We start from the raw sequence: 25902 nt of genomic DNA on the forward strand, positions 1-25902 counted from the left end.
AAAGGAGATTGAGAGCAAAGAGGGTGTTACAACGGATATGTTGTAGGTTGTATCTCTTCAGTTTGCTGGATAATATAAAAGGAAGGACTGGTTGTTTCTCCGTGGACATAGCCCAAACTGGGTGAACCACGTATATCTGTGTCTCTCTTGTTTTATGCGTTTTCTGTGTTTATATTTATTCAATATTTTATGTGTTCCATTGCTCCGTAATATATAATTTTCTAACAATTTGCAATGATTTCTTAGCTTTCTTTCCAGTGTCTCATATTGGGCCCTTCCTCCAAAGGTATCGTTGTGCCTCCTTGCGCTTTCCTATTTGAGGAGTTTTCTCTATTCAATCTTATCCTGCTAGCGCGCTTGGCTCTCTTCGCAGTGTTGGATGTAGGCTTGTAATGGATAAAAAAGATGCTTCTCTCTCCACCTTTGGCAGCTCCAATCCCTGTAACCTCTGCCTGCATATCCTCATTGGCAGTCATGAAGATATTAGTGCCCCCTGTCAGTAGATTTGTCAACAACTAGCCAATATTCTGTTTTTGGCTGAGGAAATCCAAAGGCATCAATCCAGGATTAATCAGTTGGAAGATGAGCTTGACTAGATTCATCGCCAACTTACAAACCTGCAGTACCAGACAACTTTAGAGGAAAACCAAAGCACAACCAGTGATGCCCTTGGTGGCCCCTCAGAAAATATGCCCATTGGCCCTCCTCTGTAAGTTATGTTTGCTCTGTATAAATGTATTAATTTGTAATGTGACCAGTTTTTTCGTGCCTACAGTAGTAGTAGTTTTTGCATTAGGCATGATCTTAGTAGCATACATGATGTAATTTTTGAATTTCCTATCACAGTCCTCCTTGAAGATCATGTATCTTGGAACATAATGTAAAATTTCCTGAGTATTTTGTTGTGACCAAGCGTAGAAATAATAATAAATCTTCTAATTTTTTTGTCCAAAAAAACAAAGAATTAGATATTATATATAAGCTAAGAGAAGTGGTTGGAAAACCCATGGTCAATTAATAATTATGTTCACATTCATAAGCTTCAGAGCCATAAAACATTTGATACAAAAAGCTATGTCAAGGTTCTTTGCATCATTCGTGAGCAGGCTCAAAATATACAAAATAGACCAAACGATATATACTATAAGAAAGTAATCAAGGATGTCAAATCTTCTTGATGTCAACAATGATATTGTTCATCAAAATTATAAAGGTTCCAGTTATTGAGAATCCATGTAACAAGAAGACATTCACTCAGATGTTTTATTTGTATTCTGCAAATGATATTTGCAGAAGCTTTGGGAAGAAGACTTGAAGAAGGCCCTTTGAAAGGTTGCAATCTAGCTTGCCATTTACATCCTTGATTGAACATTGCAAATTGTGTTCATAAGAAAAAACTTTTTGTTAACATAGTTTGTACAACAAAGCATGTTATCTACTGGACAATCCATTGTTCTAATTAGCTATTTACTCTCATTGTGGAATGCCCTGTATGATAGGAAAAACATATTAGCTGGTTTGAGGATTCCAGTAATCTAATGTAGTTTGCTTGTGAATAGACATACAATTTTGCTAGATTTATGGTACATAAATAATGTAAGGAAAAGAAAAAAAAGCAGTAGAAGGATCAGATAACCGCAAAAAAAAGAATAGAAGAAAGCTTTTAAAAAGTTAAAATGCACTTGAAAACTTGCTTGGACATTTGTTTTTGACAAAGTCCATAAATAGGATTTAAGGTTATACAAAGTCAAAATGCAAAGCAGCTAGTCCTACCTTTTAAATTAGTATATGAAATTCAACTTTTTAAAAGCTAAGGGTTATAAGGTTACTTATTTTGTATTATTTGTATTAGTGTAACTATTGAATAAAAACTAGGGAATAGTTTTGTATTCAAAAAATTCTGCTGCGCTAGTCCGCTGTAGCTCTCGCGCGCGACCTTGCTCCCAGCGATTTGCTTGCAGCTGCTTGGGCCACGGCCCCAGCCATGGCCCCGGTATTGGACCCTCTGGATCCCCCTTCGGAAGGGATGGATTCTCAAAGCGCGTTTTCTGCTTTGGTTAAATCGCTGCCTCCACAACGCCCCAAGCCTGCCCTCTCTAAATTTGTGAAGAAGCTAGATGGGCTCCAAGAGGTTCAGTTACCCCCAGCCTTGACCCGCATTGCCGCTCTATCTCTGGCTGAAAAAGGCCTCATAGGTCAATTCACAGGCCTCTGGCCTTCTCCTAGAACCGTTCAAAGATGGGTGGAGAGAAATTGGACTGATAAAATTCAAGGGAAGATTTCCATTAGGTTTTGCGGGAAAGGATATTTCACATTCCACTTCGAATCCAAAGAGGACAAGGATTTAATTTTCAGAAACGGACCCTACTTCATGGACTCCAGGGGCCTCTACCTCAACAAATGGACTCTAGATTTTGACCCTGAACTGGACGTCCCCAGTGCTGTTCCGGTTTGGGTTCGTCTTCCCCACCTCCCACTCCACTGCTGGGGAGACGAATCTGTTCGTGCCATTGGGAATGCAGTTGGAAAATACATCGACCGTAGCGAACCGAAAGAGAACATGCAGGCCTGTGCGAGGATCTGCGTCAAAGTTGATCTTGGCAAAGGACTCCCCGAAGCAATAAAACTAAAGGTGGATGAGTGGAGGCATATTCAGCAGCTCGACTACAAGCAGATCCCCTTCAAATGTAAGGTATGTCACGAATACGGCCATTTTGCCAATCAATGTGCTAAACTTGTTGATGCAAAGAGCAGTGATCAAGAAGGCCAATGGGAACCTGTCAAAAAGAAGAAGTCCGCCCTGGCATCCAAAGCTCCTCTGGAATCTGACCCTCCTGTTCCTTCTGCTCCCCATACTGCCTCATCATCCCCTCCCCCTGTTGGAAATAATACTGAGAGGGGGGGTGAATCAGTATTATCACATTAATAAAACTTTTTCATTTCCATAATCAGATTCATATATGCTACTTCCACAACTTCTTATGATTAAGTTAATTGATCTTCAATGAGTGCATTAGAACATTATCAACCATATTATCAGATAACAGATGCCGTAATAGAGAATAGATCATCACACATAAGGCACACACATGAACACCATGATATAAGGTGGAAACCCAATGCGGGAGAAAAACCACCTACTGCAAGTCATCTCAATCTTCTTCTTAATAAGAAAATCCTTTTACAATATTTGTACTGGTGCAGTCTTATACCAGTACGGGAGCTACAACCCCCTTTGCTCTTGTACTAGCCGATCCATTTACTAGTACGCAGGCTGCTACCTGCTACAATGCTCCAAAGATCTCCCTTAGCTTTTGTACTAGCTTAGATACTAGTACATAGGCGCTGGCCTACAATCTTCTCTCCTCCAGGTACCACGTTTCATCAATTTTCAGACTGGATACGCTGAAGCACAACACATAATCTGAAAGGCCACTTTTCATCCAATTTTCATACTGGACCCAACAACAACATTGAAGCTCATAATCAAACAACCTTCTGAATCACCTAATCACCAGATCCATACATATACAATGATATTATGAGAGTTATCAACCAGATCTAGTACATAAAGATAAGTCATTAATCATGCTGTTATCTGAACTCAATACCAGTAACCAAACATCAGTTATGCACCCAAAACCCTGCAGAATAGTCAAAGGCAGTTAAAACAAATTTTAAGCAGGGATCGCAACTTCACTGGTATAGATCTGCGGATATCTGTACTACCTCCGCACCTGCGCCTTCTGTGGCGCCGCGACCATCGCACCTGCGCCTTCTGTGGCGCCGCGACCATCGCACCTGCGCCTTCTGTGGCGCCTCCGCACTACGCCTTCTATGGCGTCTCTGTGGCGTCTCCGCATTGCGCCTTCTGTGGCGCCTCCGCACTGTGCCTTCTGTGGTGCCTTCGCACTGCGCCTTCTGTGGCGCCTCTGTGGCGTCTCCGCACTGCGCCTTCTGTGGCGCCTCTGCACTGCGCCTTCTGTGGCGCCTCCGCACTGCGCCTTCTGTGGCGCCTCCGCACTGCGCCTTCTGTGGCGCCTCTGCACTGCGCCTTCTGTGGTGCCTCCGCACTGCGCCTTCTGTGGCGCCTCCGCACTGCGCCTTCTGTGGCGCCTCCGCACTGCGCCTTTTGTGGCGCCTCTGTGGCGTCTCCGCACTGCGCCTTCTGTGGCGCCTCCGCACTGCACCTTTTGTGGCGCCTCCGCACTGCGCCTTCTGTGGCGCCTCTGTGGCATCTCCGCACTGCGCCTTCTGTGGCACCTTTGTGGCGTCTCCGCACTGCGCCTTCTGTGGCGCCTCCGCACTGCGCCTTCTGTGGCGCCTCCGCACTTTCGCAGCTGCAGCGCTCGAGAGATCACCCTTCACAGATTCACTTTCAACTTCACTTTCATAGATCAAAATTTCAAAACAATAACCCAATATTTCAGATCTTAAGATATTCAATTGCAAGGATGAATTAGCCAAGTGATCTCCTTTGCTTTATATAGGCAAGCTTCTTCCTAAAATCATGGATCAATACCATAGATAACCAATACAAGGGGCCCAAAAACATGGGGCTCAATAATACCAAGGACTAACCACCATGGACCAAAGGTAAGTTCTCCAACATATACACACTTTTGACGGGGTACCATGGTCCAAAACCATAGGTTCAAATACCAAGGACTAACTACCATGGACCAAAGGTAAGTTCTCCAACATGAAAGTGCGTGAACTTTTTCTCTACATGAAATAAACTTTTCTCTGCATAAAAGTGCGTGAAATTTTCTCTACATGAAATAAACTTTTCTCTGCATATAAGTGCGTGAACTTTTCTCTACATAGAATAAGCTTTTCTCTGCATATAAGTGCGTGAACTTTTCTGCACTATAATTTATCATCTGAGATGAGTGGGTTGCCATCAAGTACAACATATGTATCATAAAGCCATACCAGAATCATAATGCCAACAATCTCCCCCTTTGGACTTGATGGCAACCTCAAAATCTTCAGCTCATTCTCCCCCTTTGACATCAAGGGCAAAGGGTTATGCTCCCCCTGAATATGAACCAGATCTGTAAAGAAGAAACATAATCCACCAAACACCATAAATGACCATGAAAGAGATAGATTGCAGCAATAATCAGACCAGCATCCAAGATCTCCTTCTGTACGTCCTCCATAATGCCAACAATGCATTATAAGCTCCCCCTGAGTACCTGTTGAAATCTCTGAATGAGCTCCCCCTTTGTATATGTCATGGTGCACCAATCTGATCATGCTCTTTCTGAGAACAAGCTGAAATGTCTGCTCTGCTATATAGTGTTGTTCATGCTCAGGCTCCCCCTGACTGTAAGCAAGGTCTGCAAAAGGATGTTCTACATCACAAATGACCTTCCTAAAAGATTCAATACATACATCCATCACCCAACCAAGTGGGGATATATCAGAAAAATGAAAACCAAATACATTACTTCTTCATCCCAGGCATAGTGGGGAAACCAACATAGGTCGTTACATGACCTGAAGAGATGACACTATTACATCATGAGTCTTGATATGACATCACCTAAATAAGATGAACATCAGCAACAACACTGTATGATCTGCTCCATAGTATCTGTCAACAGCAACTAGACCAGCAACTTGTATTAGTGCATGAATCATCAAGGTATGTCCGCATCAACAGAATTTCACATTCTATGTGAGAAACATCATAGCCATCCAGATCTACATGAATCAAGTATCATCAATTGGGAATATCTGCATTAATCAACATATGTATGAAACAATCCTATCATCATATAGATTAGAGCTCATTATCATCATGTCTCCAACAATGCAACTTTGAATAATCATCCCTGTATCCAGCCAACAATCCTCATCCATTTGTGCCAAGAATGAAAGGAATCATAACTGTAATATATGATCTTTATGCATATGACGACAGCAGCATATGAGTGACTCAACATCAAGAAGATGTGAATTCAAGCTAAGTGCTTCCCATGCAAGCATCATTAGAGAATCAACCATAAATCTGATCCAAGAACCATGTGAACAACTCATAACCATAGCAAGATGAATCATTTATCCATATAAGTATCATCACCAAGGACTATTAACCATAATGCCAATAATGCATTAAGTCCATATGCTCCCTCTAAACCTGTGCCATCTGTCTGATCATGCATATCAATAAGAAGTATCGAGACATCTGATCCGGATTTAGACAGGAACGCAATAGATTACAGAGATAACCATAAATACATAGATGCAATAACCATAAATACAGAGATGCAGCGGAAATAATACTTCATTTCATTAATGGAAAATACTGAAATCTGCTTACAACCAGAAATGGAAAGAAACTAGCTAGGGCGATGGTAGCTTATCTCTGAGAAGAGATGTGTGGCTACATGCCTCTGAACTGTTCCGAACTGTGTTACAATGAGGCTCGAAGGCCTATTTATTGTTGAGAAACAATGGAAAACCCTTCACATCCCGAAACCTAACCCTAGAAGATGAAACGCCAAATTGTGGGCCCCGTTTGGGTAAATTGGTACATCAATTTCCCGGGGTCGTAACTTTGGCATACGATCTCCGTTTGACGCGTACGATAGCTCGTTAGAAAGATCTATCCGAGAACTACCACTTTGGGAAGGGCAACATTGGTCTATAGACCCATGTTGCCCCCAGATTTCCCAAAAAACGTCGTTTAGGGCCTCAAAACGGCTCCGGAAGTTCAGGACCCGAAAAACTGCTAAAAATAGTAAGTTGTGCTACAATTAAGGAAACTGAAAAGACTGAAAGAGACAGTTGTGGGGGTCCAAATGGGTTGGTGGGTGGCCACCAACATCCACCTGGATCATTCCTCCCCCCTTACGAAGCAATGGTCCCCATTGCGTTGAGTTCCTCCATCTGCTGAACTTGTCCTGCAATCTTTGATGTGTCCAGTGATGGTGGGAAGCATGGTCGACGATGGTCCACATTGAACATTTGGTGCAGGCGAAGGAATGGAGGAATGATGTGCTCCAAAGCATTGTTCCCCATAGCCTTGGTACTGCTGTAAGGACCATGTCGGAGTGGTCTGAGCTTCTGATGGGTTCTGGTAAGGCGTTCTCTCTGCAGATGCAACCAGATTTTGTTGCCCACTTGAAGCTTGTGTGGTACCCCTGTGGGTGAGGAGAAGTTGTTCCTGTGTTCTGTCATGACTGTATTCCTTTGCTGCTGCTGCTGCATGGAGGAACCCTTTGCAGGAGTCATGGATGTAGCAACGATCTTCCCCTTATTTTGGGAGTAAACCAGACAGATGAATTTCCTGGTCTGTGATATGAGCTTGCTGCCTTTCTTAGTAGTGATCAAAGATGTGGCAGTAGGTGGGGTTACCTCTGGTATCCTGTATAATGAATCACTCAAAGAAATAATGACAGCACGAGGCCTTGACTCATACACAGCATGTCGCCTCCACAAGTACGGCTGGCCTAATAATACATCACAAACATCCAGAGGTGTAACATCACACAATACCTCGTCTGTGAAGGGCTTGATGCTGTAGGGAAGGCGGCACTGCTGGCGAACTTTTAGATCTCGCCCTTCATGAAGCCACCCGATACTGTACGGCTGCGGGTGCGGTGTAGTCGGTAGGCCCAACCGCTTCACGACCTCTGCTGAAAGGAGGTTCTTTTGGCTACCACTGTCGACAATGAATCGCAGCGGTGAACCCTTCACCCACATCTGTGAGTGGAAAAGACGCTCCCCCTCCTCTGGATCTTCGAGCTCATTTTTCTTGATCTTGGCAGTGGCAACAGTGGCAGTGGGATCCGCATCAATGATCTGCTTCCCTTTGCCATTCCCCTTGTCGGGTTCTGGCTCAGGATCGGAACATGCATCTGATTCGGAAGCCTTCAACTCAGCCACTAGCGACTGCTTGGTTCGACACTCACTTGTGTTATGAGTGGGACTCTTGTGGAACTCACACCACTTTCCGGTGTCCCTCTTCGGTTTCGTGGTGTTGTTCTTTTCTTGCGGCTTCGACGGGTTGTCTTGGGTCACCCCGCCTTGGCTTTGTCCTTTGGGCTTCGGATTTGCAGATCCAAAGTCTCGCTTCTTCTGTTTGAACTTTTGCTCGATTTTGACAGCATATCGGTATGCTGTGCCGAGTGAGGAAATGTTCAAGAACACCATCTCTTCCTGGATGTATTTGTGCAGGCAGCCACGGTATTTGAGTACCAGATGCAACTCAGAATCTTTGATACCCAACTGTGTGCGAAGGGTATGAAAAATGTTTGTGAACTCCGGCACATCTTGGTCTCGTCCCTGCCGCAGTGTGGTCCATTTGATGTATTTGTCCTCATAGCTTCCGACAGGGTAATACTGCTCCTTGATGGCATCCCGAAAGTCATTCCAAGTGGGTGCTGCTGAAAATAGTGAGCCTGTACTTTCATCCTTCTGCTCGCAGTAGGTTTCCCACCAGTCCTTGACGTGGGGGGCTGCTTTGAGAAGAGCGAAAACAATCTTTTCCCGACTTGAAAATTCGTGAACAGAGAAATACCCATCTAGCAGATTTAACCATTTATCTACGGCATCTGCATCTATTTTACCCTCGAAGATGGGGATTTCAAAATTAACTTGTACCTTGAACGGTGTGGCGTTTCCAGAGTTGCTGCTGGAAGCCGATGCGTCACTTCTGGGTAGCCGCTGAAGGATCTGCGCAAAGCTATCCATCATCGCGTTCCTTTGCCGCTCGAGTGCTTCTTCGAGCAAGATTTTGATAGGATCTCCTGCCCCCTCGTCTTTCTTCTCATCCGCCATGGGAGGCCGTCGGGATTTGCGAGGCTGGTCTTGCAAAGGTTCGACCAGTTCAAGCCCTAACTCCTTATATCCCGACCTCGTTGGGGACATGCAAAGAAAAACAGAGAAAAAGCAGACCGCTCTGATACCACTGATCCGGATTTAGACAGGAACGCAATAGATTACAGAGATAACCATAAATACATAGATGCAATAACCATAAATACAGAGATGCAGCGGAAATAATACTTCATTTCATTAATGGAAAATACTGAAATCTGCTTACAACCAGAAATGGAAAGAAACTAGCTAGGGCGATGGTAGCTTATCTCTGAGAAGAGATGTGTGGCTACATGCCTCTGAACTGTTCCGAACTGTGTTACAATGAGGCTCGAAGGCCTATTTATTGTTGAGAAACAATGGAAAACCCTTCACATCCCGAAACCTAACCCTAGAAGATGAAACGCCAAATTGTGGGCCCCGTTTGGGTAAATTGGTACATCAATTTCCCGGGGTCGTAACTTTGGCATACGATCTCCGTTTGACGCGTACGATAGCTCGTTAGAAAGATCTATCCGAGAACTACCACTTTGGGAAGGGCAACATTGGTCTATAGACCCATGTTGCCCCCAGATTTCCCAAAAAACGTCGTTTAGGGCCTCAAAACGGCTCCGGAAGTTCAGGACCCGAAAAACTGCTAAAAATAGTAAGTTGTGCTACAATTAAGGAAACTGAAAAGACTGAAAGAGACAGTTGTGGGGGTCCAAATGGGTTGGTGGGTGGCCACCAACATCCACCTGGATCAACATCATCAATATCAAGTTAGAACCAAAACACTTCTAACCATCATATCCACACATCATTATTATTAACTAGAGCAAAACTGATCCTTCTCTTGAATCTGTCCCTACTGCCTTTCTTCAAACAATCATATACGCGACTGTGCAGTAACTAACTCGCGTATATATGCAACTTTCCTTTATGGAGTTTGCATATGAGATTCAGGACACTGAAGTTTTGTACTTTCAGCTCCCTCTGATTCTGGTATGTCTGTACGTTGTGCAGTGCCACCTTTTTCTGTCTGTACTTCCTTTTTCCTCCATATCTTCAAGCGTGATGATGACATTTTCTCCTTTTGATATGGTGCCCACACTTTGTTCCTGCATTCCTTAGCTATATGTCCAAGCTTGTTACATGCATAACATCTTACATGTTTCATATTCCTCCTGTAACAATCAGCAGCTTTGTGACCAAACATATTGCAAGCAAAGCAATATCCATAAAAGTACCTTGAATGTGATGATCTTTCTGCATAATGGTCTTGAACCCTTCTTCTTCTACATCTAGCTGCAACATGTCCAAGATTATGACATACATAACATTCAACATTATTCATAGGAGGAGTAAAGGATTTTCTTTGAGGAATCTCTTTTCTTGGTTGATGATGAGATTGATCTTTCATTTCTTCGTTGATCACTTTAGATTTCTCTTTAGAGTTCCTTGCCTCACCTTGTGAACTAGATTCACCTTCAACAGATTCATGGAAACCAAGACCAGTCTTTATAGCAGGAGACCTTTGACTACTAAGAATGTCATCCAAGACTTTAGAACTATCTTGAAATCGTAAAAGATTATCCTTTTCTTCTAGTTTAACTTTCAAGATATTTAACTCAACCTGAAGCTATTCTTCCTTTTCAAGAGATTGCTTTTTCAAATCTTCTTCAGCTTTCCTTCCTTCTTCCATTTGTTCCCTTAGTTTGAGAATCTCCTTTTCTTGTTCTTCATTCAGATCCTGCTGCATTTGACGAACTCGGAAGGCACATTCTAGTTGAGATTTTAAGCTGGTGACTTCGTTTTCTTGTTTTGCAATAGCTTGGAGTGGATCTGTATTCTGCTTCTTTGATTCTTCAAGATCTCCTTTTAGTGAGAGGATTGTAGCTTCAAGATTTTCATAGTAGCTGGATCTATCTTTGAGTTTCTTGATGGTTGTGCTTCTTTCGTTGACTTCTTTTCTTAATGATGTCACTTCATGCTGCAATTTTTGACATTGGTCTTCCTTGTCCTTGAGTAGCTTTCTTACCTTGTTTCCTTCTAGTTGGGCCTTTAGTTTGGTAGCTTCTTCTTTGAAATCACATTCCCTTTTTTTCAATAGATCTTGTTGATCTCTAATTTTGTCTGTCAGCCTTTTAAATTCTGCCTCTATTTGATATCTTTCTTGTTCACCCATAAGAGCAAATTCAGTAGTTTCGCTATCACTTTCATCTCTTCCAAAAGGAAAGATAGCTGGAACATCAGAGGATAATATATTCATACCTGATAATGATTTTGAATCTGATTCTGAATCTGAAGAGCTTCTTATACCTAATCCCCAATCGATTCTCCCACTGTCATAGTTCTTCTGAGATGACTTATTTTTCTTAGTTGCTTTCTTCTTAAGCTTCTTTCCCATTGTTCCACGGATCTCCTTCAAGCGATCAAGCTTCTATCAAAGGACCTGCTCTGATACCAATTGTTGGAAATAATACTGAGAGGGGGGGTGAATAAGTATTATCACATTAATAAAACTTTTTCATTTCCATAATCAGATTCATATATGCTACTTCCACAACTTCTTATGATTAAGTTAATTGATCTTCAATGAGTGCATTAGAACATTATCAACCATATTATCAGATAACAGATGCCGTAATAGAGAATAGATCATCACACATAAGGCACACACATGAACACCATGATATAAGGTGGAAACCCAATGCGGGAGAAAAACCACCTGCTGCAAGTCATCTCAATCTTCTTCTTAATAAGAAAATCCTTTTACAATATTTGTACTGGTGCAGTCTTATACCAGTACGGGAGCTACAACCCCCTTTGCTCTTGTACTAGCCGATCCATTTACTAGTACGCAGGCTGCTACCTGCTACAATGCTCCAAAGATCTCCCTTAGCTTTTGTACTAGCTTAGATACTAGTACATAGGCGCTGGCCTACAATCTTCTCTCCTCCAGGTACCACGTTTCATCAATTTTCAGACTGGATACACTGAAGCACAACACATAATCTGAAAGGCCACTTTTCATCCAATTTTCATACTGGACCCAACAACAACATTGAAGCTCATAATCAAACAACCTTCTGAATCACCCAATCACCAGATCCATACATATACAATGATATTATGAGAGTTATCAACCAGATCTAGTACATAAAGATAAGTCATTAATCATGCTGTTATCTGAACTCAATACCAGTAACCAAACATCAGTTATGCACCCAAAACCCTGCAGAATAGTCAAAGGCAGTTAAAACAAAATTTAAGCAGGGATCGCAACTTCACTGGTATAGATCTGCGGATATCTGTACTACCTCCGCACCTGCGCCTTCTGTGGCGCCGCGACCACCGCACCTGTGCCTTCTGTGGCGCCTCCGCACTGCGCCTTCTATGGCGCCTCTGTGGCGTCTCCGCACTGCGCCTTCTGTGGCGCCTCCGCACTGCGCCTTCTGTGGCACCTCCGCACTGCGCCTTCTGTGGCGCCTCCGCACTGCGCCTTCTGTGGCGCCTCTGTGGCGTCTCCGCACTGCGCCTTCTGTGGCGCCTCTGTGGCGTCTCCGCACTGCGCCTTCTGTGGCGCCTCTGCACTGCGCCTTCTGTGGCGCCTCTGCACTGCGCCTTCTGTGGCGCCTCCGCGCTGCGCCTTCTGTGGCGCCTTCGCACTGTGCCTTCTGTGGCGCCTTTGTGGCGTCTCCGCACTGCGCCTTCTGTGGCGTCTCCGCACTGCGCCTTCTGTGGCGCCTCCGCACTTCCGCAGCTGCAGCGCTCGAGAGATCACCCTTCACAGATTCGCTTTCAACTTCACTTTCATAGATCAAACTTTCAAAACAATAACCCAATATTTCAGATCTTAAGATATTCAATTGCAAGGATGAATTAGCCAAGTGATCTCCTTTGCTTTATATAGGCAAGCTTCTTCCTAAAATCATGGATCAATACCATAGATAACCAATACAAGGGGCCCAAAAACATGGGGCTCAATAATACCAAGGACTAACCACCATGGACCAAAGGTAAGTTCTCCAACATATACACACTTTTGACGAGGTACCATGGTCCAAAACCATAGGTTCAAATACCAAGGACTAACTACCATGGACCAAAGGTAAGTTCTCCAACATGAAAGTGCGTGAATTTTTTCTCTACATGAAATAAACTTTTCTCTACATGAAATAAACTTTTCTCTGCATAAAAGTGCGTGAACTTTTCTCTACATGAAATAAACTTTTCTCTGCATATAAGTGCGTGAACTTTTCTCTACATAGAATAAGCTTTTCTCTGCATATAAGTGCGTGAACTTTTCTGCACTATAATTTATCATCTGAGATGAGTGGGTTGCCATCAAGTACAACATATGTATCATAAAGCCATACCAGAATCATAATGCCAACACCCCCTTCCTCCCATCCCCCTCCTGATCCGCCCCTCCCCTCCTCTTCTAACCCTTTCTTTGTCTTATCATCCCTAGATCCTCCCCCCGAGGATCCCTCTCTGCCCCCCTCTCTTCCCTCTGATCCTTCAGATCCTTCCCCCCTCCAAATCACCCATTCGCAGGCATCCCTCGATCCCCCCTTTCCTAGGCTCACAAGAAGCTCGTCCAAAGATCATGGTTCCTCCTGCGACTCCTTCAAGAAATCAGGTCCTGGTAGAAAATCTGCCAAGCAGCATAGAGACGAGAACGCTCAGAAAGACATAGCCATGGGCACTCAAACCCCTATAGAAGCTTTCATCCTGGGGCAACACGAGAAGGAGGCAACTCAAGAGAGGCGAGCACCTCTCCGTAAGCCAAACATCCAATGATGAAAATTCTATCTTGGAACAGTAGGGGTTTAGGGCATCCCTCCAAAGTTTTAGCCCTCAGAGAACTTATATATAGCGAAAAGCCAGAAATTATTTTGATTCAGGAGACAAAACTTGAGCAGCAAGATATAAGAGGAATAATAGATCAGCAGAAACATTATATAGGTTGTACCAGTGACTCAAGAGGAGCTTCCGGAGGTATAGCTACCCTTTGGGCTCACAACAAATGGAACTGCATTTCAGAAAATCTACACCAGCATTGGATCAGAACGGTCTTGGAAAATAAAATAGACAATCAAACAGTAGTTATCTACAATGTATACGCTCCCAACCAATACAGAGAAAAGGAAAGCTGCTGGGACGATTTGAAGGCAAGCATCGATGGGGAAACAACTATAAATATTATAGTGGCTGGCGATTTCAATTTGATACTTCATGCCAATGAAAAAAGGGGAGGATGCTTTTCGCCTGACCCCTTCAGAGGCCGTTTGGAAGCTATCATTCGGGACCATGAATTTGTGGATGTTGTTCCAAAAAATCGCAGGTATACCTGGAGTAACCGTAGGCTTGGATCTGGCAACATAATGGAGCAGCTGGACAGGTTCCTAATAAATGTTTCGTTCCTCTCCTCCTTTTCTGTGGGGTACGCTAACATTCTTTCCACCTCTGCCTCGGATCATTACCCCATAATGCTCACTTTGGAAACTCACTGCCCTCTAGGGCCAATTCCGTTTAAATTCAGTCCGCTCTGGAGTTGGGACCCGGCTGTCAGAGATATTATCCAGAGATCCTGGAACCAGCACGTTGAAGGCTCACCAGGTTTCATCTGGGAAACCAAACTTAAGAGTACCAGACAAGCCATCAAAGAATGGGCAAGAGCCAATTACAAAGAACCTGAAGAGATAAAAAAAAATAAAAAATGATCTTGAATGCATCCAAAGAACGATAGAGGTTCATGGTCTCTCTCAACAGAATAAGGAGCAAGAAGGTGCCCTTTACGCAAAGCTGAGCCATATAAACAGAGAAGAAGAGATAAAATGGAGACTAAAGTCAAGGCAGCTCTGGCTGCAAGATGGTGACAAAAATACAGCTTTTTTCCACAAACAGGCCACGGCTAGAAAAATTAGGAACAATGTTAGCTCAATTTTGGACAATGAAGGCAATCAGCATAACACCCAAGATGCCATCAGATTGGTTGCCACGGATTACTACAGAGAGCTTTTAACGGAAACCAAAGGAGAAGAGAATTACGCTGACTTCCTTCAATACATGCCTAAGGGAGTTACCAAAGAAATGAATGACAGCTTGGTAAAAGAAATAGAAGAGGAGGAAATCAAAAGAACGATCTGGGATATGAATCCTAATAAGGCTCCCGGGCCTGATGGATTCCCCATTTGTTTCTATAAGGCCTTTTGGGGTGTAATAAAAGACTTGACTAAGATGATCAGATGGTTTCAGAGAAAGGGAAAAATAGGTGGATATACTAATGCCACTTTTTTGGCTCTCATCCCTAAAGAAAACAGGCCCACTTCTTTTGCTCGGTTTAGACCCATTTCCCTCTGCAACTCCTCATACAAAATTCTGGCTAAAATCCTTGCTGCTCGACTTAAGCCCCTCCTCCCCTCCTTGATTTCGGACAACCAAGGAGGTTTCATGGCCAACAGACAAATTAATGAATCCATCCTTTTAGTTCAAGAAGCCATCCACTCAAGCCTCTCTAGGAAGGAGAAAGGATTTATCCTCAAACTCGACCTCGCCAATGCCTTTGACAGAGTTAGACACTCCTACCTTACTGCTGTTTTAAAAAAGATGGGTTTTGAGTTGCCCTTCATCAGCCTAATCACTTCTTGCATCTCTGGGCCTTGGATTTCCCCATTGGTTAATGGTAGACCGGGTGAAGCCTTTCAATCCTCCAGGGGTCTCAGATAGGGTTGTCCCCTCTCCCTGTATCTATTTATTCTGATGGCTGAATCTTTTAGCCAAGCTTTGGACTACAACAGAAGAATGGGCCTCATAACTGGAATCAAATTTGGAAATGGAGCCAAGAACATCAATCATTCTCAGTTCGCCAACGACACCTTGCTTATTGGAGGAGCCTCCACCACCATAGCAAGGAGGTTCAAGACACTTCTGGACAAATTTATGGGGTACTCAGGAGGTCTGGTTAACCAGTTGAAAAGCTGTATTTATGGATGGAATGCTTCAAATCAGGTCATTCATAAGATCGCTAATATCTTTGGTGTCACTTGCAACCTTGAGTGGACACATTTTTCCTATTTGGGCATGCTTGTGAGCCTAAAACCTCTGAAGGCAGGAACTTGGGACATCATCATTGACAAAGTGAAGTGGAAAGTGCAGCAGTGGGGTTCAGTATGGCTTAATCCAGCAGGACGGCTCATCCTCCTTAAATATGGTATTTCTTCTCTCCCCCTTTATAGATTTTCTCTGTATCAAGCCCCTTCTTCTTTTCATAACAAAATGGAAGTTATCCTCCGTCACTTCCTTTGGCAAGGAGGGAAAACTGATAAAAATAAATTCAATTTAGTCAGCTGGAAACAAGTCATTCAAACCCAGGACAGAGGAGGTCTCGGTGTCAGATCCCCCAAATTTCAAAATCTTGCCTACGGGGGGAAGATAGTCTGGAGGCTCATCACTGGCCCTTCAACATGGTGGAAAAGGGTTCTAGAAACCAAATATCTGAACTGCCCAAGACAACAATTGCTTGATTCGGTCATACCCAATAGAGACTCTTCAAAAATCTGGAGCCTTTGTAAAAAAGCTATTCCGTTCATTGCCCAGAACATATCCAAAGTGCCCAAGGGAGGAGACAGTATAAATATTGGAGCTGATAAAATTCTGGGACAACAACCTATAAAAAGTCATGAAGAAACCATCCCTATTCTCTCCTTTCTCAGCAGCAAGGGTATCCATTTTCTGGATCAGATTTCTAGCTGGGATCCTCTATCCCACCTTTGGCTGGGATGGTCCTTCCCTGATGTTCCCACCGCTCTCAATCCTAGCCTTGCCTTTCTGCAGTCTTTCCTTCACAGCAAAGCCCCCGTCAAAAAGAATGAGAGGGATGGCTTTCGTTGGGACCCAACTGGCTCTGATTTCTCAGTTCGAGCAGCTCACCAACAAATCTGCCTCAGCACTTTCCCTATGCCAATATGGAACTCCTGGAGAATGGTTTGGAAGTCAGAGGCTCTGCCCAAAATTAAATTTTTCATCTGGACCTTACTAAAAGGGAAAATTCTAACAGCAGAGAATTTACAAAAAAGAGGTATCAACGGTCCATCTTGCTGTCCCAACTGCTATGCTGCGGAAGAATCTATGCAACACCTCTTTGTAGACTGTTCTTTTGCTATTGATTGCTGGAAAGAATTGTATCCAATTGATAATTTCCCTTGGATCACCCAGCACTCCATAGGTGAAGTGATACAATACTGGAAAAAGAATTGTCCTTGGAAAAATAAGAACAACAATTTAGTGCAGAGGGTCTGGAACATTCTCCCATACACCATGTTATGGAGTATTTGGCTGGTAAGAAATAGAAAAATATTTAAGGATAAGAATTCGACTTCCAGATCAGCCTGCAACAAGGCAAAAACTCTAGCTCTTGAAACTATCTCTGTCAAAGCTCATAGCAATATTGATGCAACAGAGTATAGTGTGGAAGAAAGGAACTTTGTCAGCTACATCTTGGACAAAAATCACAGCACTCAGAATGGAAAAACAATGAGAGCTCAGAGTAGACAGGGAACCCACAGTTGGAAGATAAGGCTCAAAGAGGAAGAGTTCGCAAGTTGGTTGCAAAAATGTAACTGTTTCTACCTCTTCTTCGATGGAGCATCCAAGTCAAACCCAGGTATTGCAGGGGCAGGGGGTGTGATCTACAATGCCAATGGGGAATGTGTCCTCTTCTATGAATGGGGCTTAGGGAACATCTCCAATAACAGGGCAGAGGCATTGGCCCTTTTTCAAGGTCTTAAACAACTCAACAGACTTGGTATAAGATCAGTGAAAGTCTTTGGTGATTCTTCTATAGTCATTAGTTTAATGGCTCAAAAAAAAAAATCTCCGAACGCTCTCCTTCAGCAGGTCATACAGCGCTGCCAATTCCTGCAAATGACAATGGGAACACTGCAGTTCCACCACATCCTTCGATCATTGAATAAGCAAGCAGACATGCATGCAAATAAGGCCTGCGACAGGACAATCGGCAATCTGTTATGCAATACAGAGGAATCGCTTCAGTATTTTCCATGAATCATTTCAGTCCTTCCAGCATTTATCCTGACAACTCTACCAAGTGGAAACAACATCAGATCCTCTAGGCTTGCAGCAGGATCAGTCTCAGCGATCGAATAAGGCAGAGAAATGTTCCCTTTCTTAAACTTCTGTCTCTAATTCACTTCACTTACTCCTATCAGAATCACATCTTCTCGCTCCTTGTCAGCGTAGGCTCCAGGCTCCAATGCGACCTGGACGAATTCATTTCTTTGTATTCAACGACATCAAATGGGGATGGCCCTCCCGCTGCTGTTAATGTATCTTAGATGACTTGCAAATGTCAGTTCTTAGGCTTTCAATTTGTTAGAATTTATTCTAGCAAAGACTCTCTCAAAACCGGAACAAGCAGGACTAAGGAGATAATTGCTCTCTGTATCTTCTTAGATCCATAGCCTCCTCTGCTTCGCATGTATCACAGGAACCTATGTTCCCTCTTTTCTTTTTTTTCATTTTTTAATATAGCAACCGATTCTGTCAAAAACAAAAAGTATTGAATATTAGACTATGATCTACATATTTGTCATGAAGTTTCCCTTTTCTAATTATTTGGATAATGCATGATATTTTTACCCCACTGGCTATATATAATTAAACCACTTTCATTTGTGGTTCAATATTTATGTAAAATTATAACCTCATGTTGCGGTTTTTGTTGGATATAATTCAATGTTAAATGACATCTAGGAAACATGGGTAGGTACTTGGTGTTACACTTTATATTACATGGCATACAATTCCTCATCTTGTGAGTGTTGTTAGTCAACGACCATCATTAATTTTAAACAATGCATTATGAGTTCCTCTCGAAGAATTAGTTGAGTGGTCAGATTATGTCGAATGCTCAACCACAACGACTTGGTGATAATGTTCACCAAAATATATTTTTATTCACAAGATAAAACAAGTGCTACATGGTAGCTACTCCATGTCGTTTAGTTTTAATATAGCTAAATTAAAATATATTTTATTGTTAAATATTTTATTTTTATTATTAATTTGTACTCCACTCGCCATGAAATCGATTCAAACATTCATTAACTTTAGAATAAGTGTCGACTAAAGAGTTGAAAATTTATATTACAATAGCTACTATGTAGTATTAAAAATATTAAATTATTAAATTTTATTAATTAATTTTCTTTTTATTATTATTTAAATTATTTGAAAACATATAAATTATATATATATATATGTATATATAATTTTTACATTTATAATATTTTATTAATTAGAAAATATTTTATTAATAATAATAAAAATAATTTTAAAATCTTTTAACATTAAATATTTTAATTTTTAATGGAGAAACATCATGTGGGATTTAGAAAATATTTTTTAAACATCAAAATATAAAAATTTATAAAATTAACATATAGTGGCATGGGTTCCCTGTTGGCCACATTTCTTCTATTAATTTGAGTCATCGCTTCAAGCCAAAGATAAATAGAACTACAACCTCCATAATTAATTTGCTTATGACTAGAAGATGTTGCCAAATAACACTGCAACTTTATCATGTTAGTGCTTATATGTATCATGATGATTATATATATCGATAAATTATGCTTATAATATATAAATTCATCCCTTAGCAGAATAAGAAATATTAGTATGCTACATCGTAAGCCTTAACTATACTAGTATATTAATTTATTATAAAATATTAATTTTATATTATAATATAAAAAACTATTTTCATAAACAATTTAAAAACCTCAAATGTATTAAAATTGAATTAAAAACCTCAAATTTGAACGTATAATTAAAAACCTCAAATTTGAATGTATTAAAATTCAATTATAATTTTAAACTAATAAAATTATTCTATTTAATATAAACTAATAAAATTATTCTATTTAATATATTATTTCAAAAAAATAATTGAAGATTCCATTTTAGGCTATGATTTCTTTTCATCATTGCTAACGTACCACACTTAGCGAAATGTCACTATCATAACCTCCCTCTTTACGCTCTATTTCTTTATATATATATATATATAAAATAGGAGCTCGGATGTGAATGCAATGTGCTATTTTCATCACTAAAAATCAACTCCATTGTCCAAACGTACCAACTTGAGCAGGCCTTGAGGTGCCTCAACGCAGTCTGTGACATAACATAAATTTGAGGAATATAATTTTACAGGGACAAATATGACGCAGACAAGTAAAAATCCTAGAAAAAGCATTTCAGAGTCAGCAGTTGGGGTTGTCCTTATGAATGGCAATTTGGAATGGAATCTGAGGGTGCTACAAAGAAAAATTTATCCTAATCATTGCTCATCGTCTATATAAAAACATCTTTAATAGAGTAATATAGGAATACAAATTTATGATAAGATTTTTGTATTTTTGGTTTATTAATTGATAAGGCATTTGTACTTTTGGCTCATTAATTTATGCATTGAGAAATAACATGTTGAATTTGATGACCAATCGGATTGTAGAAAATTAAATTAAAATATTGTCAAAAAATATTAATTTTCAATGTGCAAAATAAAACTATGGAAAGTTTACAAATATTTTTAGTCAAACCTACACTAATATAGTTTTGACCACAAATTGAATGCAATATCCCATGCCTACGACAATGATAATAAGATAATTTTGCCTTTTGTCAATGCCAAGATGCTTTGTATTGTAGATTTTGCTTTGAATACTTAATATAATGTGGGATTTTTAATATATAGTTTTTTAAAACTGTGCAGAGGTAGGAATATGTATGGAGGTGTAGAAGTGGAGATGTGTGAGGAATGGGAACATGGCAGAGGGAAAGTAGTTTAACTTGACTCTTAGATGACATATAAAACCTCGTCTTGTGAGTCATGTTAGAGAACAATCATCACCAATTTTAAAGGATGCCTTATGAATTCGTCCTAGGGAATTAGTTCTGCGTAATTTCCCAGTCACGCTTTCTGAAGTGTTTGGTCAAGCTAACTTGGTCAAAGCTAGGATGCTTCAGATGGTGTACAAATGTAGAAATATGTATGGAGGTGCTGAAGTGGAGGTGTGAAAATGGGGAACATGCGCAAGGGAAAATAGTTGAGTGCTACTTTCCACAATTTTAAATGATGCATTATCAAGTTTTTCTTGGGGAATTATTTTTGTGTTAGCATTCTATCAAGTGTTTCACTGGGATGACTTTGTCAATGGTGGTATGCTTCATATGGTAGATAAAGTGTGCTTAATTTGTCACGGGTCCTGTTAGTCAACGACATCCCATAATTTTAAACAATGCATTATCGGGTTTGTCCCGACAAATTACTTTCACACTAACCTTACATCAAAAGTGTTCGGCTGGGCTGACTTGATCAATGACACGATGCCTTAGATGATAGATATCATGACCTTGATTTCTAAAATAATTTATTTACATAAGTACCACAACATGAACATAAACAATTGCCATGTTTGTAATCAAAATATCTAATGTGCAAGCAATGTGCACAATACTGAAGTGTTGTGGGGAACAATGATGCATGCATCTTAAATATGTTTTGACGGTGTTGAAAGTTCACCAACACAAGGGGGTCTTCCCAGTATGAAGTCTCAATTAGACCTCACACCATTTGGGATAGGATCCTCATCCGGGAAATAGGCCCAACTACCATTATAATGATCTTAAAGATTTGTCTTGGCTGCAATTTACAACATAAGAGAGCATACTTATACTTTTGAGATAATCAAGTAAGTTAGCTTTGTGAAACGTACGATTGCAATGTGTATAAAATACTTTCATGGGAGGGAAAAGAAAGAGTGAGCCTTTAGAAGAAAAGCAATAGTACTATCTTAATAAAGACATACACACATACATAGAAAGAATAATGAATTAATTCGCAAAATAGTTCTTAATGAAACAACGATCAAGAAAGCAATCAAGGACACATAATTCAATTAATATGTATACCAAAACCCACGAATTAGTTCATTTTCTTTAGTACATATGAATACAAACATACATTGTAAACATGAAAGAATAGTCGTACAACATTCACGATACATGCATGAAAGGACACCTAGCTTTGAGAGCTTGAGAAAATTAAGTGAAAGTATCAAGATACACAATTACAATGGATGCATCACTAGCCTCAATAGTGGAACATGAAGCCACTACTTGCTCCTCAAAATAAATATCTTCTCTCTTATGCCTAGCTTGAGAAGCCAAGATGAAAAGTCTAAAATCCATTTGCTTGAGTTACGAGGGTTTATTTATAACAAATGAGATGACCTTTCATCTCCCATGTGACTCTTGACTTCCCTCGTGACTCTTGAGATCCTATATGACTTTTGAGCTCCTAAATGACCTTTGGAATTCCTAGTGACTTTTCACATTCCATGTGTGACCCTTGGGCTTCCACACATTTTTCACATTTACTCATTTTTAGAAATTACAAAATTACATTCCACAAATTGTGGCAAAATACATGGGACAAAATAACACTCTTGTATCGACACTTTGAAAGGCTACAATTTGGCGATTGTGACATGAAACTTCATTGTAATGTGTCGAGGCCAAGTCTTATTCTTTGATATTACGTCTTCAACTCTTTATGATAGGTCTAGAATGTACTTCATCTTCACCCTCCAAAGGGTATGGATATAGTACTGGAAACTTCTAAGTCATCATGGATCACCATATATCTGTCGTAGTTCAGAATTCCTTTACTCTTGCATGATAACATTCTTGTGTCTCATTTCCACAAATGTCTTCCTGAAAACTCTTCTTGATGATCTCCTTGAATATCATTTTCCATGTTAAGATGATGGACTCATTGGCTTTGACTCAATAGTACCTAGAAATTAAACTCACTCATGGCAAGACAATATCAGTCCCAAAATCACCTATTCTATCTTTTTCTCTCATGCAAGATGTCGATTGTGATGGGACAGTGTGCTACGACTGAGAGAGAGGCTTTATTGGGTGCAGAACACAGGTCCAAGAGGAAAGAGGTGTAGGTATGGGCACTGGAAGTGCACACTGCACTAGGGCAAGTGAGAGGGATGAAAGCTAGAGCGAAAAGTGTAGGTCCCGGAGACAATTGCTAGAGGCATGAGGACTAAGGATGCACAATGCACTATGACTGAGAAGGAGTCTCTAGGTTGAGTGCAGGTCACAACTACAAGGGCCAAGGGGAGACCTTACATTCCACTTGGAGTGCGAAATGCACTCCACAAGGTATGGATGATCAAGGCTTGGCATAGAGGGCAAGCGTAAACAATAAGAGGTTTGATGACTATGAAATAGAGATGCACAATGTGCTTGTGAAGGAAGATGACCTCAAGATGGGCGCAGGGCACAGGTTTAGGATACAAGAGTCTCACAACTGAGGCTTGGGAGTGTGCAATGTGCTCATCACTTGGTTGAAGGTTGAATGTGTTCATAACTTGTGCAAGAAGTGAGGACGAGGAAGGACCCACAAATTGACTAGGTGTGAGATCAGTTGAGTGAAGAAGAGAGTAAGAAAATTCATAGCATGATCACACACATACATACAATCAAACTCATGCTGAGAATATGGAAATTTCCCAAAACCAACATGTATACATTAAAACAACAACAAAACGAAACTAATCTCCAAGTGCGACAATTAGGACACAAATCTTTGTGACGAAAGTGTCAACTGCAATAAAAAAGTGTGTTATGTGTCTAACACATATCCTTGTGATAGAGAGGATCAAGTAATGCGAGAAAGTGTGTTGGAGTTGCCTCTAGGAGGTGTGTCAAGGCTACCTCTAACAAAATACGACACTTCGGGTTTCTTTAGAAAGGAACTTGAACACTTAGAACGACTCAAATAACAAGAATGGAACAATTTTAATGATTGAAATGACAAATCACACGGTCATTAGGAGGTTCAAAAATTTGAATATAGGCAAAATTTTGGAGGGTTTTGTAGAAACTACAATAGGAGGTATGAAAACATGAAATAGTAAAATCTGAATCCATTATGTACACATTAATAAATTAGACACAAAAACCAATAGAGCCATAAAGCAAGAACTCAAATCAAATTTAGAATGAATACTAGACATGGAACACATATGTGAAACACAAAATTCTTGTCAAATGTTTATATTCCCATTAATCAACAGAGCATTGGATATAATATATAAGTTGAGAGCATGCTTTCAAACTCATGGTCAATTAATACTTATGTTCACAGTCATAGGCTTCAAAGCCATAGAATGTTTGATACAAAATGTTATGTCATAATTCTTTGCATCATTCATGAGCAGACTCAGAATATACAAAATAGACCAGACTATAATATAATAGAGTAATGAAGGATGTAAAATCTTATTGATGTCAACAATGATATTGTCTATTGAAATTGCAAAGGTTTTAGTTATTGAGAATCCACGTAGCAAGAAAACAATAGGTGAGTTTTTTTTTTTGTATTATGCAAATGATATCTACAAAAGATTTTAGAACAAGACTTGAAGAAGGTCCTTTGAAAGGGTGCATTCTAGCTTGCCACCTACATACTTGATTGTAAATTGCAAATTGTGTTCATAATAAAATAACTTTTTGTGAGCACAGTTTGTGCAATAAAGCATGTTATCTATAGGACAATCCATTGTTATAATTAGCTATTTACACTGGTTGCAGAATGGATTTTATGGCAGGCAAAACATTTCAATAGGTTTAAGGATTCCTGTAATTTGCAGTAGTTTGTTTATGAATATACATACTATTTTGTTAGATTTATGGTACATAAACAATGTAAGGAAAAGAAAATAAAAAGTAGTAGAAGGATCAGATAGTTGCAGAAAAAATAATAGAATAAAGCTTATAAAAGGTTAAAATGCAATTGAAAACTTGCTTGGACATTTGTTTTTGACAGAGTTTGTAAATAAGATTTAAGGTTATAAAAAGTCAAAATGTGAAGCAGCTAGTCCCTGCCTTTTAAATTAGTATAGGAAATTCAACCTTTTAAATTTAAGGGTTATAAGGTTAATTATTTTGTATTATTTGTATTAATGTAACTACTGTTTATTAGATTGTGATCCACATATTTGTCATGAGCTTGTCCTTTTTATAATTATTTGCATAATGCATGATCTTCTTAGCCCCATAGCTATATAAAATTAAACCACTTTCATTTATGGTTCAATATTTATGTAAATAAGAACCTTTCGTGGTGGTTTTTGTTGAATATAATTCAATGATAAATGACATCTATTGTGCAGAAGGGGAACATGGGTAAGTACTTAGTGTTAGATTTTATATTAAATGATACATAATTCCTCGTCTCACGAGTGCAGTTAATCGATGACCATCAACAATTTTAAACGATGCATTATGAGTTCCTCTCGAGGAATTAATTCCATCCTCATATTGTGTCGAATGCTCAGTTGTGGTGATTAAGTGATAATGTTAACAGAAATATCTTTTCATTCACAACATAAAATAAGATAAGTTTGCCTTATGTCAATGCCATGATGCTTCATATTGTACATTGGGCTTTGAATACTTAATCTAATGTGGGTTTTTAAATATATGTTTTTTTTAAAGTGTGCAGAGGAAGGAATATGTACGAAGTGAAAAAATGGAGATATGTGTGGGAGGGGAACGTGGGGGAGGGAAAGTAATTTAACATGACTGTCAAATGGAATATAAATTCTTGTCTTGCGATTCATGTTAGTCAACAATCATTGGAAATTTTAAAGGATACATTATGACTTCGTCTTAGGGAATTAGTTCCACGTAATTCCCCAGTCACATTGTGTGAAGTGTTTGATTGAGTTGACTTGGTCAATGCCAAGATGATTCAGATGGTGTACAAAGGTATCAATATGTACGAAGGTGCTATAGTTGAGGTGTGTGAAAGGGGAACATGCGCAAGGTAAAATAGTTGAGTGTTAGAATTTGTTAAATGACATATAAATCTTTGTGTCACGGGTCTTATTAGTCAGTAGGAAACCACAATTTTAAATGATACATTATTGAGTTTTTCCCGAGGAATTATTTTCATGGTGACGTTATGTA

The 25902-nt window shown here is 40.2% G+C and overlaps 1 protein-coding gene across 1 annotated transcript; it reads left to right on the plus strand.

The window, feature by feature from the left end:
* The first annotated feature begins 1984 nt into the window (after window positions 1-1984).
* LOC149191120 (uncharacterized) lies at window positions 1985-25510 on the plus strand. The gene is made up of 2 exons (XM_089410672.1): window positions 1985-2692; window positions 25436-25510. The coding sequence occupies exons 1-2, from the start codon at window positions 1985-1987 to the stop codon at window positions 25508-25510; spliced, it is 783 nt and encodes a 260-aa protein (XP_089266798.1).
* The last annotated feature ends 392 nt before the right edge of the window (window positions 25511-25902 follow it).

This window comes from Pinus tabuliformis, chromosome 3_1 (genome assembly GCF_031772625.1).
Source record: "Pinus tabuliformis cultivar Carrire ecotype Pingquan chromosome 3_1, CPIR1, whole genome shotgun sequence".
Classification (NCBI taxonomy): Eukaryota; Viridiplantae; Streptophyta; class Pinopsida; order Pinales; family Pinaceae; genus Pinus; species Pinus tabuliformis.

Coding starts and splice junctions, on each gene's coding strand:
- LOC149191120 (XM_089410672.1), top strand. CDS start 1,985: ATGGCCCCGGTATTGGACCCTCTGGATCCCCCTTCGGAAGGGATGGAT. Junction 2,693..25,435: donor AGATCCCCTTCAAATGTAAG/GTATGTCACGAA, acceptor TAAAGTGTGCAG/AGGAAGGAATATGTACGAAG.